The sequence below is a fragment of the Trichosurus vulpecula genome, chromosome 6 (genome assembly GCF_011100635.1).
Source record: "Trichosurus vulpecula isolate mTriVul1 chromosome 6, mTriVul1.pri, whole genome shotgun sequence".
Classification (NCBI taxonomy): domain Eukaryota; kingdom Metazoa; phylum Chordata; class Mammalia; order Diprotodontia; family Phalangeridae; genus Trichosurus; species Trichosurus vulpecula.
In genome coordinates, this window is record NC_050578.1 from 264,906,985 (window position 1) to 264,923,451 (window position 16,467).

At 36.7% G+C, this 16,467-nt stretch overlaps 1 protein-coding gene across 1 annotated transcript in view; it reads left to right on the forward strand.

Annotated features, from left to right (window-relative positions):
- LOC118853908 (vomeronasal type-2 receptor 26-like) overlaps positions 1–14,226 on the forward strand; it is a 58,033-nt gene extending 43,807 nt beyond the window's left edge. Inside the window, exons 4-6 of the mRNA XM_036764147.1 lie at positions 8,833–9,051; positions 10,079–10,202; positions 13,322–14,226. Of these exons, the coding sequence (XP_036620042.1) occupies positions 8,833–9,051; positions 10,079–10,202; positions 13,322–14,226 (1,248 nt within the window). The remainder of the gene's footprint in view (positions 1–8,832; positions 9,052–10,078; positions 10,203–13,321) is intronic.
- Positions 14,227–16,467: the final 2,241 nt, after the last annotated feature.

Sequence of the window (16,467 nt, forward strand, 5' to 3'; positions counted from 1 at the left end):
TAGTCTAGTAGAGTTTATAATATAAGAGAGGACATCTGGGTAGAGCATAATTAGCAGTCTAGATATGGAGAAAGCATATTTCAAAGATCTCAATGAGAATATTTCTGTGGTCTGAAGTTGCATGAGATCAGGTATCCCAACATTGATAGAAAGTTCCAAGATAGTAAATCAGTAGTCAAAAAGAGAAATGATACCAATGAGGAAGAAAAAAGGACTTGCTTGTATAGGCCAATGATGAAGTACCAAAATTTCAGTGATTAACTAATGTGGACATCATATACACAAGAGAAGGAAAAATGGGAATATAACAGATAACCAAGAAAAAAGATGAAATAGTCCTGTTAGGATATTTCCAAGAGGCCCAAAGATCAGTATTATCTGGTTCTGGTAAGGAAATAGGCTTAACCAAAAAAAATACTATTGTTACTTTTTGCAGTTTTTAGATTGCTTCAAAGACCATGACTGAAGAATTGTTGAGAACACAGCTCTGGGTGGGTGGGAAAATGTAAATTGGCAATATAAAAATGTCTGCTCAATTACTTTTTCCTTGATTTACCTTTGTTCAAAATGAGTTTTCCAGTAGAATACAAGAAACACAAATAAAACTCTACATATGGAGTTGTTTGTTCTGGGTGTGGCTGAGAGGAGATCTGTGTAACCAGTCTCTCTTCTGGCAAAATTAGCTCCATAAATGGACCTTTAGAGGATACTCAGACCAGGGCAAAGATTAATGTAGCCCAAGGACCAAGAATAGAAACAACTAGTATAATTTCTAAGGGCATTTGAGATCTCATGTCTGTGCTCATAAATAAGAGGGGAAGTTCTAGCCTTTTGTGAACTTGTTTTATTTTTTAATGTTTTTTTTGGTTTGTTTGTTTTTCTCTTTTAAGAACCAGAAACTCTGATAATTCACTTTGCGCTGGGTTTACAGTCAAGAAGACCTCAAGTATTTAATAGTTGTGTAATCTTGGTCAAGTCACTTATCCCTATTTGTCTCATTTTCCTATACTATAACATGACAATAATTGTACCTACCTCTGAGGTTTTTTACTAGGATAAAAGGAAATTATATTTGTAAATTACTTAGCACAGAATATAGCACATAGTAATTACTATATAAATGATTATATTTCTAAAAAGAAAATAGTTATGATAGTTATAATTTATAAAATAATTCCTAATTGTATAATGCCACGTAAATTATATTTCATATATCATGTAAAATACATGATAAAATATGCAATGCTATAACATTAATAACAATACAAATATGAGTATTTCTACTACTTCTATTTACTGCTGCTGCTACTACTACTACTACTACTACTGCTTCCATCACCACTTCTACAACTACCTCCAAGGCAACAACTATAAGTACTACTATTATGACTACTTCTAATATTAACCGTAGGATTACAGACTCGTCTTTGATTCTTGACACACTTTCAGAATTGATTATTTTTTGCTATAAATCAAGGCTTTATTTATTGTTTTGTTTATTTTAAAGAAGAAAAATTATGCAAAGTGATGGTAAAAATTGTTTATAATGCAGATTAAATTTAGGAGTATGTCATGGATACTGACTTTCGGGGGAGAACTTCTAGCTCTTGCAAGCATGACCTTTTCTGGACCACACTACACTTCTACTCAATTGAAACAGACCTTTCCTCCTGATCTTTTACATTGTTTTTGGCTGGAAAATTGTTTCACCCCTTCCAATTGATGGTTCTGCCACTCCAGAATTTGTTTTGATGCATTTTTATGTCATTTTGAGGGAAATTTCAGATAGGTCAGACAATTCCTTGCCTTTACTGTGTCATCTTTGTTCTCCTCCTAACTTTTTTTTGAACTTCAGAAGCTATTTTTTTATTTTATTTAATTTATTTACTATATTTAGTTTTCAGCAGTGATTTTCACAAGAGTTTGAATTGTGAATTTTCTCCTCATTTCGACTCTCCTGCCTACTTCAAGATGGTGTACATTATGGTTGGCCCATTCCCCAGTCAGCCCTCCCTTCTGTCACCCCACTCCCCTCCCATCCTCCCTTTCCTTCCTTTCTTGTGGGGCAAGATAAATTTCTATACCCCATTGCCTATGTATCTTATTTCCTAATTGCATGCAAAAACTTTTCTTTTTTTTTGTTTTCGAACATCTGTTTTTAAAACTTTAAGTTCCGAATTCTGTACCCTTTGGCCTCTCCACCCACCCTCCCTGAGAAGGCAAGCCATTCAACATAGACCACATGCGTATCATTATGTATAACCTTTCCACAACACTCCTGTTGTGAAAGACTAACTGTATTTTGCTCCTTCTTAACCTATCCTCCTTTATTGAATTTTCTTCCTTGACCCTGTCCCTTTTTGAAAGTGTTTGGCTTGGATTATCTCCTCCCCCTATCTGCCTTCCCTTCTATCATGCCACCTTTTTTATCTTCTTCCTCCTTCTTTCCTGTGGGGTAAAATAACCAACTGAGTCTGTATGGTATTCCCTCCTCAGGACAAATCTGATGACAGCAAGATTCACTTATTCCCCCTCACCTGCCCCCTCTTCCCTTCTTACAGAACTGCTTTTTCTTGCCACTTTTATGCGAGATAATTTACCCCATTCTGTCTCTCTGTCTCTCCCTTTCTCCCTCTCTCAATATATTCCTCTCTTATCCCTTAATTTTAATTTCATTTTGTTTTTTAGATATCATCCCTTCATATTCAACTCACCCTGTGCCCTCTGCCTATATATATACACATACATATACTCTTACATACACACACACATATATATGTGTACACACACACACACACACACACACACATGCATATTCCCTTCAGCTACCCTAACACTGAAGTCTCACGAATCATACACTTCCTCTTTCCAAGTAAGAATGTAAAGAAAACAGATCAACTTTAGTAACTCCCTTGTGATTTCTCTTTCTTGTTTGCCTTTTCATGCTTCTCTTGATTCTTGTGTTTGAAAGTCAAATTTTCTATTTAGCTCTGGTCTTTTCACTGACAAAGCTTGAAAGTCCTCTATTTTATTGAAAATCCAAATTTTGCTTTGGAGCATGATACTCAGTCTTGCTGGGTAGGTGATTCTTGGTTTTAATCCTAGCTCCATTGACCTCCAGAATATCATATTCCGAGTCCTTTGATCCCTTAATGTGGAAGCGGTCAGATCTTGTATTATTCTGATTGTGTTTCCACAATACTCAAATTGTTTCTTTCTGACTGCTTGCAGTATTTCTTCCTTTATCTGGGAGCTCTGGAATTTAGCAACAATATTCCTAGGAGTTTTCTTTTTGGGATCTTTTTGAGGAGGCATCCTGTGGATTCTTTCAATTTCTATTTTGCCCTCTGGCTCTAGAATATCAGGGCAATTCTCCTTGATGATTTCTTGTAAGATGATATCTACACTCTTTTTTTGGTCATAGCTTTCAGGTAGTCCAATAATTTTTAAATTATCTCTCCTGGATCTATTTTCCAGGTCAGTGGTTTTTCCAATGACATATTTCACATTGTCTTCCACTTTTTCATTCCTTTGGTTCTGCTTTATAGTATCTTGATTTCTCATAAAGTCACTAGCTTCCACTTGCCCCAATCTAATTTTTAAGGTATTATTTTCTTCAGTGGTCTTTTGGACCTCCTTTTCCATTTTGGCTAATTCTGCCTTTCAAGGCATTCTTCTCCTCATTGGCTTTTTGGAGCTCTTTTGCCATTTGAGTTAGCCTATTTTTAAGGTGTTGTTTTCTTCAATATCTTTTTCGATTATTTTTTGGGTTCTCCTTTAGCAAGTCATTGACTTGTTTTTCATTGTTTTCTCAGGTCATTCTCATTTCTCTTCCCAATTTTTCCTTTGCTTCTCTAAGTTGCTTTTCCAAGTCCTTTTTGAGCTCTTCTGTGGCCTGAGACTCATTCATGTTTTTCTTGGAGGCTTTTGATATAAGGTCTTTGGCTTTCTTGACTTATTCTGGCTGTATGTTTTGGTCTTCTTTGTCACCAAAGAAAGATTCCAAAGTCTGAGACTGAATCTGAGTCAGTTTTCGCTGCCTGGCCATGTTCCCAGCCAACTTACTTGACCCTTGAGTTTTTTGTTGAGGTATGACTGCTTGTAGAGTAAAGAGTACTTTGTTCCAAGCTTGAGGGGATGTGCTGTTGTTTTCAGTGCTATTTCTATACAGTCAGCTCTGCCACACCAGCACTCTTCCCCAAGAACTGCCAGGCAGGATGTCACTGGGGTCTTCAGCAGGCTCTGCACTCCTGCTCTGATCTGTCACTTAATTCCTCCCACCAGGTGGGCCTGGGGCCAGAAGCAACTGCAGCTATAGTTCTGTAGCTGCACCATTCCAGCTGCCCCCAGGGTGGTGGCCAAACAAGGAACTCCTTCCACTCTGTACCCCACAGATTTTCCCACTAACCTTCTCTGTTGTCTTTGGTGTTTGTGGTTTGAGAAGCCTGGTAACAGCCACAGCTCACTGATTCAAGGCTCTAGGGCCTGTTCCGCCCAACTCCTGCTCTGGTTGGTCCTGCCGCTGCCCATGCTGGGCTCAGCTCCCCTCTGCTCCCCTCCACTCCCAGCTCCATGCATGATAGACCTCACCCAGCAATTATCCAGGTTGTCCTGTGCTGGAGCCCTGCTTCCCTTTGATATTTTGTGGGTTCTCCAGTTCTAGAATTTCTTCAGAGCCATTCTTTATAGGTTTTTGGAAGGTCCTGGTAGGCAGCTCATACAAGTCCCTGCATTCCAGTAGCCATCTTGGCTCTGCTCCCACCTCCTAAGTTTTTAAAGGTGATTTTCCCTTTATTACATTTTGTGCCTCTTTCACCAAGCTGTGTTTCTTGTATCACACATGTTTCCCTTCCCAGGTTTTCCTCTAACACTCTTATCTTTTTCTTTAGCTTTTTCAGCAATTTTTGTAATGGTTGAGTCTAATTTTAGCTTTCATTTGAGGCTTTGCTTATTGCTGTTTGGACATTTTTGTCTTCTTTGGAGTTTGCCTTCATTATTTTTGCCACCATAGGAGCTTTTTATGATCCGAATATCTTTGTTGTTTGCTCATTTTTCCAGACTGTTTCTTTAGTTTGAACTTTCAAGTTGGGCTGTGGCCTTGGTTTGGGGGTGGAGGACACTGTCTCAAGTGCTAGGACTTTTCATGCAGTTCTCTTAAGAGCTAGTTCTGGGGCATCTACAAATTATTGGTGCTTCTAAGGGGTTGTTCTCCAGGGAGAAGTGTTGTGATTGTTCCCTTTGTTTAGTTTCTGGTCTTTAACCAGGAAGCAGCTCTGCTCTTCCATAATTGCAAGGGGAAACAACCCCCTATTCCTTTTAATTGTGTCCAGGTCCCCTGCTTCTCTACAGCTTCAAGGGCTAATGCCACTCTCTTCTTTAGAAAGTCTTTAGGCTGAGTTCCTGAAGCTGTTGCAGCTGCCTCCATGGCCCTCTGATTTACTTTTGCAATGTCCGTTCTAGTTTAGTCCCCAACAAGGCCTTTCCGCACAGGCCTCTCCATCAAATCTTGTAAGTCGTCTTGGACTGAGAAAGTGCCTCATTATGACCTTTTATTGACTATGATGCTCCAGAATTTTATCTGATGAAAGTTTGGAGAACATTGAGAGAATTCACCTGAGTTGCTGCCTCTAGTCTGTCATCTTGCTTCTGCTTTTTAAATAAATTTTAGTGAGATAATTTCAATGACTTTCTTTTATTTATCCAGGAGAATTAAGGATTGTCTCCTGTACCCCTTTCCTCATTTCTTCATTGGTTTGTACTTTGCTTGTGATACTCCTTTACAGGATGCAGTAAATATTCTCAGCCATGGTTCCTTCTTTTCTCTTCAAGGTTCTTTTTATTTCTTCTTGTCAGATGCACTGATCAGTTCTCTATATTTCTCTGCTACCTTAAAATGAACAAAGTAAATTTCCCCTACAAGTGACTTGTTCATCCCTTGATTTTCCACTTTCATGAAATTTACTAAGGGTACTTTGTCTCAGTAATACCCAAGTTTTTTTGGTCTTTTTGTAAATTTTTCCCCAGTTTCTGAAATTTTAAAAATCCTCAAGGTTTATATACTTACATATATATGTACAAAACACACATGAAAACATCAGTGTACAAAAATACACTCACATAATATAGTTTGCTAGATAGGAAATTTGGCACTGAATGTTAAGTTTGTCTGATGTTTCCTATTTCCTATTTTATTTGTTTTTCTTGTTTACTTTTCTAGAGTATAAAATTTTTATGATAAAAGTAGGCTTTCTTATATTGTGTTCGTAAGCAAAATGGGCTCTTAGCACTCAGTTCAACCAAGTTCCCTTTTTGTTTCCTTTGATTAATTCAGTGTATTTCATTGAATCTTACTAGGTGCTGATCCCAGGCCCAAACCCCTATTAAGTGCTAAGCCTATGTGGGTGTGAAGCTTCCAGGGTACTAAGGGAAGGTGCTAACTCAAGAGCCAATCATAAGAGCCTAAGTTCTGGTCATTCAGATGACGTTTGATGATGTCTGAGACCGTATAAGAAGAGGACACAGGGCTATTTGCTCAGGACTCTCATTTTTGGTGGAACGCTGTTGCGGATACTCTGAGCAGTTGTAGCTAAGAGCCCTCCAGGTGGTAAGCCTGGATGCTGGGACTTTGTTAAACTCTGGTAACTATGTATTGGGATTTGAATCAGACAAAGTATGTCCATCTATGTTTGTAATTTGTTTGTATTTGCTCTGAAGTTCAGGGTGCTGGCTTTTTCCCCTGAACTAAGTGAATGGTATTTGTATGCTGAGTTAAAGTAAACTTGTTAACCCCTTAACATTGCTTTCCTTAGTAGAGCAGATCAAAAGAACCTGGGCTTTTGCAGTGTGCTGGCAGCATTCTTGTTGTGGGGCTTGTGTTGGTCTTTCACCCCCAACAGTAGCTGCTAGCCAGATTGTTAAAACATATATGTACTTCTTCCTTTTGTAGGCTAACTTCCTTGTTATTCCATTTCTTTTTTGATTTTCTAATCTCCTATGATGAATGACTTATTGTTGAGTGTTATTTGTATATGTTGCAGGTCTTCATAGAACTGAGGAACTTTGGGCTCTTTGGCATGAGTAGTTGAAGCATAGACTTGCATTCTTATGATGTTGAGTTGTTTGCCTTGGATTAAAACAGATAGCCTTTCTGTCATTTTTGAGATGATACCCCTGTACTGCTTTTCTCAACCTTTTATTTACTAGAAAGACTACTCCACTTCTTCTAAAAGATTCTTGCCCATAGAAGAATATGTGGTGATTACCTGATTTAGACTTTGTTGACAAGGGTCTGTATAATCAAATCTATTTTTTTCAGTAGCAATGTATGGCTGTAATATTTGGAATATAAGGAAAGCTGAGTGCTGCAAAAAGATGTTTTTTTTTTAATTGTGGAGTTGGAGAAGACTTTTAGGAATGTCTTGGATAGCAAGAAGTTCAATCAGTCAGTTCTTAAAGAAATTAATTCAGACTGTTCACTGGAAAGTCAAATCCTGAAGCTGAAGCTTAAATACTTTGGCTATATAATGAGAAGACAAGAGTCACTGGAAAAGAACCTGATATTGGAGAAGACTGAAGGTAAAAAGAAGAGGAGATTGGAAAGGAAACTGATATTGAAAAAGACTGAGGGTAAAAGGAAGAATAGAGGTAAAAGGATGAGAAGGATAGACAGTGTGATGGAAGCCATGACCTAAACAACTTGGACAGACTTAGAGGTATAGTGGAGGATAGAAGTGCCAGGCATGCTGTAGTCCATGGAGTCATGCAAAGTTGGGCAGGACTCAATGAAATCAAAATATGCGTTATTATTTTTGGCCTGTTAGAGTCTTTCTTTTTTCCCTCAGATATTGAATTCTTATCACAGCATTTCTCAGTGATAAGAATGTAGACTTCATTTCCCTTTCATCCTTCTCATTCTACACTTTCAGTCTCCCTGGGAAATTTTCTTGGATATTTTTCTTTGAACAATGACATCCAGAACATGTGTATCCAAAATAATTTTCCACCTTTTATTGAAACCTCTGCTTCTCAAATTTTCCTAACATTGTGTTAATGTATCATTTCTTACAGTTTATCATTATGCAGTTACTTTCATAATTTTTCCATTGAAATTATTGTTCTTCCTATGTATTTTGAATTTCAAAATTGCCTGGTCTCTTAATTGGTTGTAATTACTTTTCCTTCTCTACTTTTAATTACATAAATATGAATGTCAAATTGTCTTTTATTTGTAAGTTTACATTATTAACCACTCCAGGTACCTATAATGGACTTTTTTATTTAAGAGACTTCTGTAAAAGGAGTAAGATTTTCTCTAGAAAAAATTCCATCTATACACATTTCTTAAGCACCCATTATGTGTGAGAAAATGTGCTAAGTTCTGGGGTCCAGGAAAGGCAAAGAGAGTGCCAGTTTTTGAGTATCTCACAATCTAATGGTGAAGAGATGGTAAACTTCTGGTTATAAAAGGTACTGAGTTCTCTGTGACCACAGGTTTTAGAAAATAACTTGGAGTGGCTATAGATATTTGGAAGGAATTTCTGATTTAGTGAAAAAAGATGAAATGGCTTTTGAGGTAAGTTCAATATGACACACAGCTATATACTGTTCTTTTTTTATTATTCTTCCATTGTCCATAGTTTGCTGTGGAAAAGGAGAAAAAGAGTGCAGAGCTCTAAAAGGAGCTCAAGAAAGAGAATTTGAAAAAAAAAGAGAGAATGACAATATTTGGAAGTTCCAAATTGAGATCCTATTTTATGTTGATAGTCAGGCCTGGGACATGGGCATGAATCCTTCTTACCCCAAGGAGTAAAAAATTCCTGTCCTTGCCTTCAGCTTCACCACTTCCTGAAGTGCACCAATCCTGTAAGTAGCTCCAATGATGAGTCATGCAGGGATGGAGGCAGGACAGCTGCTGAGACATATGATATCCTGAATTTTAAATCCTTCCCCGGTCAGATTGACACACTGGTGAAAGTGGGTGAAATGATGCCTCATGGTCAGGGATTCAGAATTCATGAAGAATACATAGATTGGCCAGAAGATTTCCTTCAGGTAAGGGCCCAGTGAATAATATTAGCTTTATCATTTTGTCTTTTTAGAGTATTGCACATTGTTTTTCCATTATTGGCACCAGGAAATTCCCCAAAGACACAAAAAATGACTGTGATAGAATACTAGCACCTATTTTCTCTTCTTTTTTGCTCTGTTAGAGTATTGATTTCCTTTTTTGAATCCTACTTTCAAATTCTGTTCCAGCTAAGTTACATAATGATCTGAAAATTGTTGAAACTAAAAGAATCTTAAGTATCCCAGATGAAGAGGTCAAGTTTAAAGAATAACAGTAAGGTGGAGATTGGTGAAAAAAAATTTTCCCAAAGGGACCTATTACAACAAACACCATCCAACATCTGGAATCCTAAAGAAACTTAAATAAAATTTCCTGAGTTTCTGTCTCTGAGAAGGAAAATGACTTTTAAAGATTCTTAATTTAAAGGTTGTGGTTCTGTCTTCTGCTGTTACTGAACATATGTATCAAATGCAGTTTCATTTGTTAGTGCGACTTGATAAATCCCACTCCACCCTTCACAATGGTCCTCAGAGAATTCCCTGAATGTTGGCCCAAGAATAATAACCTAATCAAATTATCTATTTCTTACTTAGAAACATGCAGAAACACACAAAAAAATGAACTTGGGGGGGACTAAAATATTTCCCTTTATTTAGTCAATTAATTATTTCAGCATTCCATGTCCAAAACTGGAGTGCAGTTTATAGTTATACTAGTACATTGGGAAAAGATGTGCCAGCAAGATATTACAGCTTTAAAAAAAAATCAAGCAATTTTATTCTGCCTAGTGGAAAATATGTACAAGTTCATTGGAGGAAAAAATGATCTGTAGTAGAAATATAGGAAGAAAATCTCTGTCGAGAATTAGACCATCCTTTCCCTGCAGAATGGCAGACACTTTCTCCTAAATGCCCATAGGAGAGGTCTGAAATCATCATCACCTCAGGACATCTATCTTTCAGCAGTCATTCTTACAGTGACATTTTCTCCCTTTCTATGGTGGAAACACAGACTCCGACTTCCAGGTGCAGTCTCAGCTGCAGCCCTGGATTCAAGAAGACAGTCCGTGAAAGACAGCCCATCTGCTGCTTTGATTGCACACCATGCCCTGAAGGGCAGATTTCCAACCAGACAGGTGGGTTCCTAAAGATAAATAGACCTTCTCTCTCTAAGTAATAGACGTTATTGGTATGCTTTTTGGGGGGAATCTTAACGTGGGGTGACTTTAACTTATGAAAATAATAGATTCTGAGATAATATAATGATGAATTTATTCCAACACTTTCATTCACTGTGCTTTTTGGTCATTCCTGTAACTATTAAGAGCATCCCCTGGTTCAAGATACCAAACATCTATCCAAGGAGAACCCATCAGCATTTTACTGCTACCAGAATTCATAATCTTTCATCACCCTTATTGTTTAATTATAAACTTCCATACTCCTGCTTTCAGGAAAGCTTAAGCTAAAATTTGATCCCAAGCTTCCTGCTCCTAAGGGAAATATTAATATTCCAAAACTTAATATCTAAACATAATCTAAGCACAGATGAATTCAGATTGAGAGTAAGAGTCTGGCCCCTGGAGTTAGTCTTCATGAAAACATCCCTTGGTGAAAGATCAACCAGAGTACAACCAGAGTACCAGAGAGGTTTTTTGAAAAGCTCTGTTCCTAGTTCTTGGTGTCCTGAGTCAACCATGCTTGGCTCACAAAAAAAAAACTGTATAAAAACCTAATAACCTCACCTCCTCCCCATTCCTCTGTGTTTGAGATCCTGTGGAAAAACTGATGAAGTCTGGTCTTGATTTGTTATGTAATTGGCATTCATTGTTTAGTAAATCACTATGTTCAAAAGCTTCAGCTTACCTTTCTTTTCAGCCAGTTCATTTTTCATTGAACCCAAAGTCCTGTCTACATTTCTTAGCTCTCTCCCAGTCTTCTATTGCAGTCACTCCTTACTTCTACCTCTTACGTCCCTGGATTTTTATTTTCATTTTTATTATATCATTATTTTCATGCCAGGAGCATAGACCCTTTTGCATTTTATTTAAGTTGACATTTATTTCTTTCAGAATCAATAGAAAATTCTGAATAGTTCCGTAGATAGTTTGATTATTCGATGAACTTTCACTGTTATTTGAAATGGGATCGGGGCAGCTAGGTGACTAGAGCACCAGCCCTGGAGTCAGGAGGACCTGTGTTCAAATATGGCCTCAGACATGACACATATACTAGCTGTGCGACATTGGGCAAGTCACTCAACCCCAATTGCCCTGCACAAAAAATGGATTTTCTTTTTCTTATATAGCTTCTTGGATTATTCATTATATAAAAATGTAGAAGTTTAAGAGATTCATTATGTAGTTTACTTGAGGATACTACTATAATTGTCCAGTTAGTATCTTTCCTGATTCCCTGCAATTTTTTTAAGTAAGCCTTCATGTCATTCAATAATAGGGATACTTTTACCTCTTCTTTTTCTATCTTCATATGTTAATTTCTCTCACTTTAAAACGTCTAATACCATTACAGGTACTATACTGATTAATAAGGAGGAGATTTGCCATCTTAACTATATTCCTATATGTATTTGGAAAGATGCTAGTGAATGTCTTTGTATGCAATCTTTGCTTTTAAAAGATATATTATTATGATATAAAAAATGTCTCTTTACATTTATTTTAAAATTGTTTTCAGAATAAGTATTTCATTTTTTCTTAAAGGGTTTTCTGCATGTGATGAGAAAAAACATTTTGGTTTGGGAAACTTTAATTCAGATGTCATTTTTTTTCTAATGTTTAAATATTCTTATATCTCTAATGCAAATCCAGCTTACCAAGGGTGAATTGTATGTTGGATGAATCACTGTAGAATATTTGACAAAAGTTTATTTAACATTTTGAATAGATACTTATTAATTATATTAAAAGATATCACCTGTGTTTTGTGATTCTCTAGTTTGGGAATTGGGTTTTATTTGCCTCATAAAATATTTTTGGTATATATTCTTGAGAATAATGACTGTAGTATTGGTGCCATTTTGTAGGAAAAAAAAGATTTATAAAATTCCCCTGTGAATCCATCAGAAACAAGACTTGCCCCCTTCTTGGGTAGTTCCTTTACATTTAGTTCAGTTTCCTCATCCTATATTGGATTATTTAAGATCTCTATTTGGTCTTCTGGTACTCTGTGTATTTAATATATTTGAAAGTCTTCTTCACATTTCACAGACTCAGTGAATCTACTGAAAGAAAGCTATATTTTCTTTAATGTTACCATAGTAATAAGTAAATTTGCAGCATCCCTCTTATTGAGTAATGAATTATCTCAAAGACACTTTACCATTTGATTAAAAGTTATTTATTAAATAACTCAGAAAAACATACTTTTCCATAAGTTTTAATTAGTATCTCTCTGTATTTCTCTCTTTGGGAGAATCTAATGATTAAATAAACCCCAAAATTAATGATTGTACAATTTATTATTGGTTCAGCTAATGATAAAATATACATATATGTACAAAATATAAGAAACAGATCCTATGAAAGCAATAGTCCTTGAGGATGCAATAATGCATACATACCTAGTAAATTTATAACACTGATGAATTTAAAACATGAAGGAAATACTTTCATAATCCTCATTTATAATACTGTGGAAACTAAGGAACCAGTGTCTTTTATGCACAATATATTTTCTGATTTAAAAAAAAAATCAAAGTCATTAATTAAATTGCTCTACTTGAAGAATGTTTGATTTGCATAACAAGAATCATATACTATAAGAACCCAGATTAGTAGTTATGACCTTGTATTAAAAGAAACACATTCAAAAGTATTTTTTTCATCTAACCTGTTTTTTTTCTTGATATTCAGCTAAAAATGACAGAATTTTCAATTTCAATGTGTCATTTCTATTCTGAAAACATAGAATTGTCTATAAAATAACCCTTTAAGAATCATTGTACATGATTTGATAATGGAGTGGATAAGAGAGAGTTTAATTTTTTGATTAGTAGACATAAAATAGGGAATCAATATTTTCACCACATTATTTTATCCACATATGGAGATAGGAACATACTGAAATATGTGTTTATCTTATTCTGCCTCTAGAATTTTGTCCTTCAGACTTAGAAGGAGGAGTACAAAGTGAGATTGAATTTGATGTAGAATGACTAAAAACTGTGCTTTTTTGGAGATAGAAAACTTGAGTTCCATGGCATACAAATTCTTTTATTTATTTCTTTTCACAGATGAAGAGCAGTGTCTGCAGTGCCCTGAAAATCAGTACCCAAGGAAGGAGAGAGATCAATGTCTCCCTAAGACTGTGACTTTCCTGGCCTATGAGGAACCTCTTGGAATGACTCTGGCCTGTGCTGCTCTCTGCTTCTCTATCCTGACTGCTCTGGTCCTTGGAATCTTTGTGAAGCACAGACACACCCCCATAGTCAAAGCCAATAACCGCAGCCTTAGCTACACTCTTCTGGTCTCCCTCAGCTTCTGCTTCCTCTGCTCCTTGCTCTTCCTTGGTCGTCCTAACACTGCCACTTGTCTCCTGCGACAAATCACATTTGCAATTGTGTTCACAGTGGCCATTGCCTCTATTTTAGCTAAAACCTTCACTGTGGTTCTGGCCTTCAAGGCCACAAAGCCAGGGAGCAAGCTCAGGAGGTGGATAGGTTCCACAACATCTTATTCTCTCATTTTGATCTGTACTCTAATCCAAATGTGTCTCTGTGGGATCTGGCTTGGGACCTATCCCCCATTCCTGGAGATAGACATATATGCTGAGCCTGGCTTCATTGTCATTCAGTGTAATGAGGGCTCCATCCTTACCTTCTACTTTGTCCTGGGCTACATGGCCTTGTTGGCCTTGGGGAGTTTCACCATGGCTTTCTTGGCCAGAAATCTGCCAGACACTTTCAATGAAGCCAAATTCCTCACATTCAGCATGCTTGTGTTCTGTAGTGTCTGGATATCCTTTCTGCCCACATATCAGAGCACCAAGGGCAAGACCATGGTGGCTGTGGAAGTCTTTTCTATCTTGGCTTCCAGTGCTGGGATTCTCATTTGCATCTTTGCTCCCAAGTGCTATGTGATTCTTCTGAGGTCAGACAGAAATTCACCAGAGATAGTGAAAAAGAAAACTAATCCCTGAGAAGCCATGTCCCCTCAGGTTCTTCCTCACCAAATACAGTAGCTCCTTGCCTCCTCCAGTCTTAATAAAATATCTTAAATGTATATAACTTATATGCCTTGTATTATTGGTTAACATTTTCCCTCTTTTCATTTGAATCTAATAGCATTTTGAAATCAGTCCTATGCCTGATTTCTGAATAGAGGTAGAATTAGATCAATTGTTGTGCTGGAATAATGATGATTTAAAATAATAGTGGGGAGGGAGAATGAATTTAAAGATATGAGTGCTTGGTTTTAAATGTTAACTTTTGACAAGTCCAGCTAGCATTCTGAGTCAATAATTTCTTATTTGTAAAATTTGAAATATAGTTTTCCCTAGGTTGTGTATCTCACTTATATCAGTCATTACATTTATCAATTATTTTGGATGATTTGAATATATCTATGAGAGAAGATTTGTTGGAGAATGTTTAAGACCTAAACAATTTGCTGAGTAAGGTGACTTCTCACCAATTAACATGTACCAGAAGTTATTATGCCTTTCATTCCTTTCCATCAATTATGTTTTTGTAAAGTCATAATCTAGTTTAGGAAACTTTTGCAAAGCCTCATTGTTCCTTCTAATAATTTTAGCAATGGTACCTTGGATATATCAGCAGTTGATGTCATTTGATAAAATAAAAACGAGAAAGTAGCCATGTTTTACTAGTTATTCTTTCTTTCTTTTTTCAGTAATCTACTTTAATAGAGATGTTTTTGATGTCATATTATTTATTCACCTCACTCCTCCTACCTTTTGTAGGGCAGCATCCTGCCATTTCCTTTGTTTTTTGTGACTTTATAAAATGTTTCTCATCACCGAATACTTTGAGGAAAAAAAATTGATTGATGAAATTCTGAGGCCTTCTCTAGGAAATAGCCTGGGTACTGGATGTTTACTTTTTTATTTTGAGAATGCATTAATGTTTCTGCAATTAAGAAATGGAGAAAAATACCACAGCTCTGGTCTTTTCTTTTCCTTTTTTAAGGATGTTCAGTCCCAAGACAGGAAGAGAAACTGCAGTATGATAGTAGTGATATTTGCAAGGGTAGCTCACTTCCAGAGCAAAGTATAGAAAGGATAAGTAACAAAAATCCAAATACAAGGACAAAAACTCAAGAACTGGCCCCTAGGTAATTCTTGGAGATAGTGTATCTGAAGCTAATGTCACCAACCCAGCTCTCCCATCATTCTCACAGTTCCTGGCTTTCCTCTGCTCTCACAATGCATTCACAAGAATGCCACAAGTCTACGAGCCCTTTGGCTCCTACAAAGTTAGAAACTTTGGGGCTCAGTCCTTTCCAATTTCTTTCGCAGGGGGTGAGTGCCAGGTGAGAATATCTCCTTATTGCCATGGTAAGTGGAGGATATGTCATACCATATGGCTACACTCCTGTTTTCTCCTGTTCCAAATTCCCTGTTCTAGGACAGCAAATTCTACAAAGCCATGAGCTTGGGACAAATTTAAGTGTCTCACTTAAGCCCGTGCTATTCCCCATCCCCATGTGAGTGATTTAAGGACAACAAATCAGTCATCCTGAGGACCAAGAAGAAGACAAGATATGGCTATCACTTTTGCTGATGATATGATATTATACCAAGGGAACCTTAAAAAAAAATTGGAATAATGAGTAACTTTAGTAAAGAGGCAGGATATACGATAAACCCACACAAGTTATTAGGACTATTGTTTATTCCCAACAAAATGAAGTAGAAAGCCCTAGAAAGAGAAATTCCTTGTAACGTGATTACAGATGGTATAAAATATTTGAGAGTCTATCTGACAAAATGCATAAACTATATGGACATTGTTAGAAAGCCTTTCATACAAATAGAGAAAGAGCTAAAGAAATGGTTAAATATCAATTGCTCATGGTTAGGGCCAATCTAATATAATCAAATGAAATAATCTTTCAATTAATTTGCTTATTTTGTGGCATTATTCAGCTCTGTAAGTAAATCTTTGGTAGTTTGTGCTGGGGTCCGACCAGCAGAACCCAATCAGTTGCCAGAAAATGAAGACATGGGTCAGGTGGGTACTGAAACACAGCTCGTTTATCGAAAGCCACACAAGTTCTTATATAGTGTTTCTACTGCTTTGAACCCTATGTGTGGTTCATATGTCAGGAATGTTGCCTGTGGTTTTCCAATATTATAACTTAGTTTTTTCTCACACCAGACCTCATTTTTCTCCACACCATATCTCCATGTTTTGTCTCA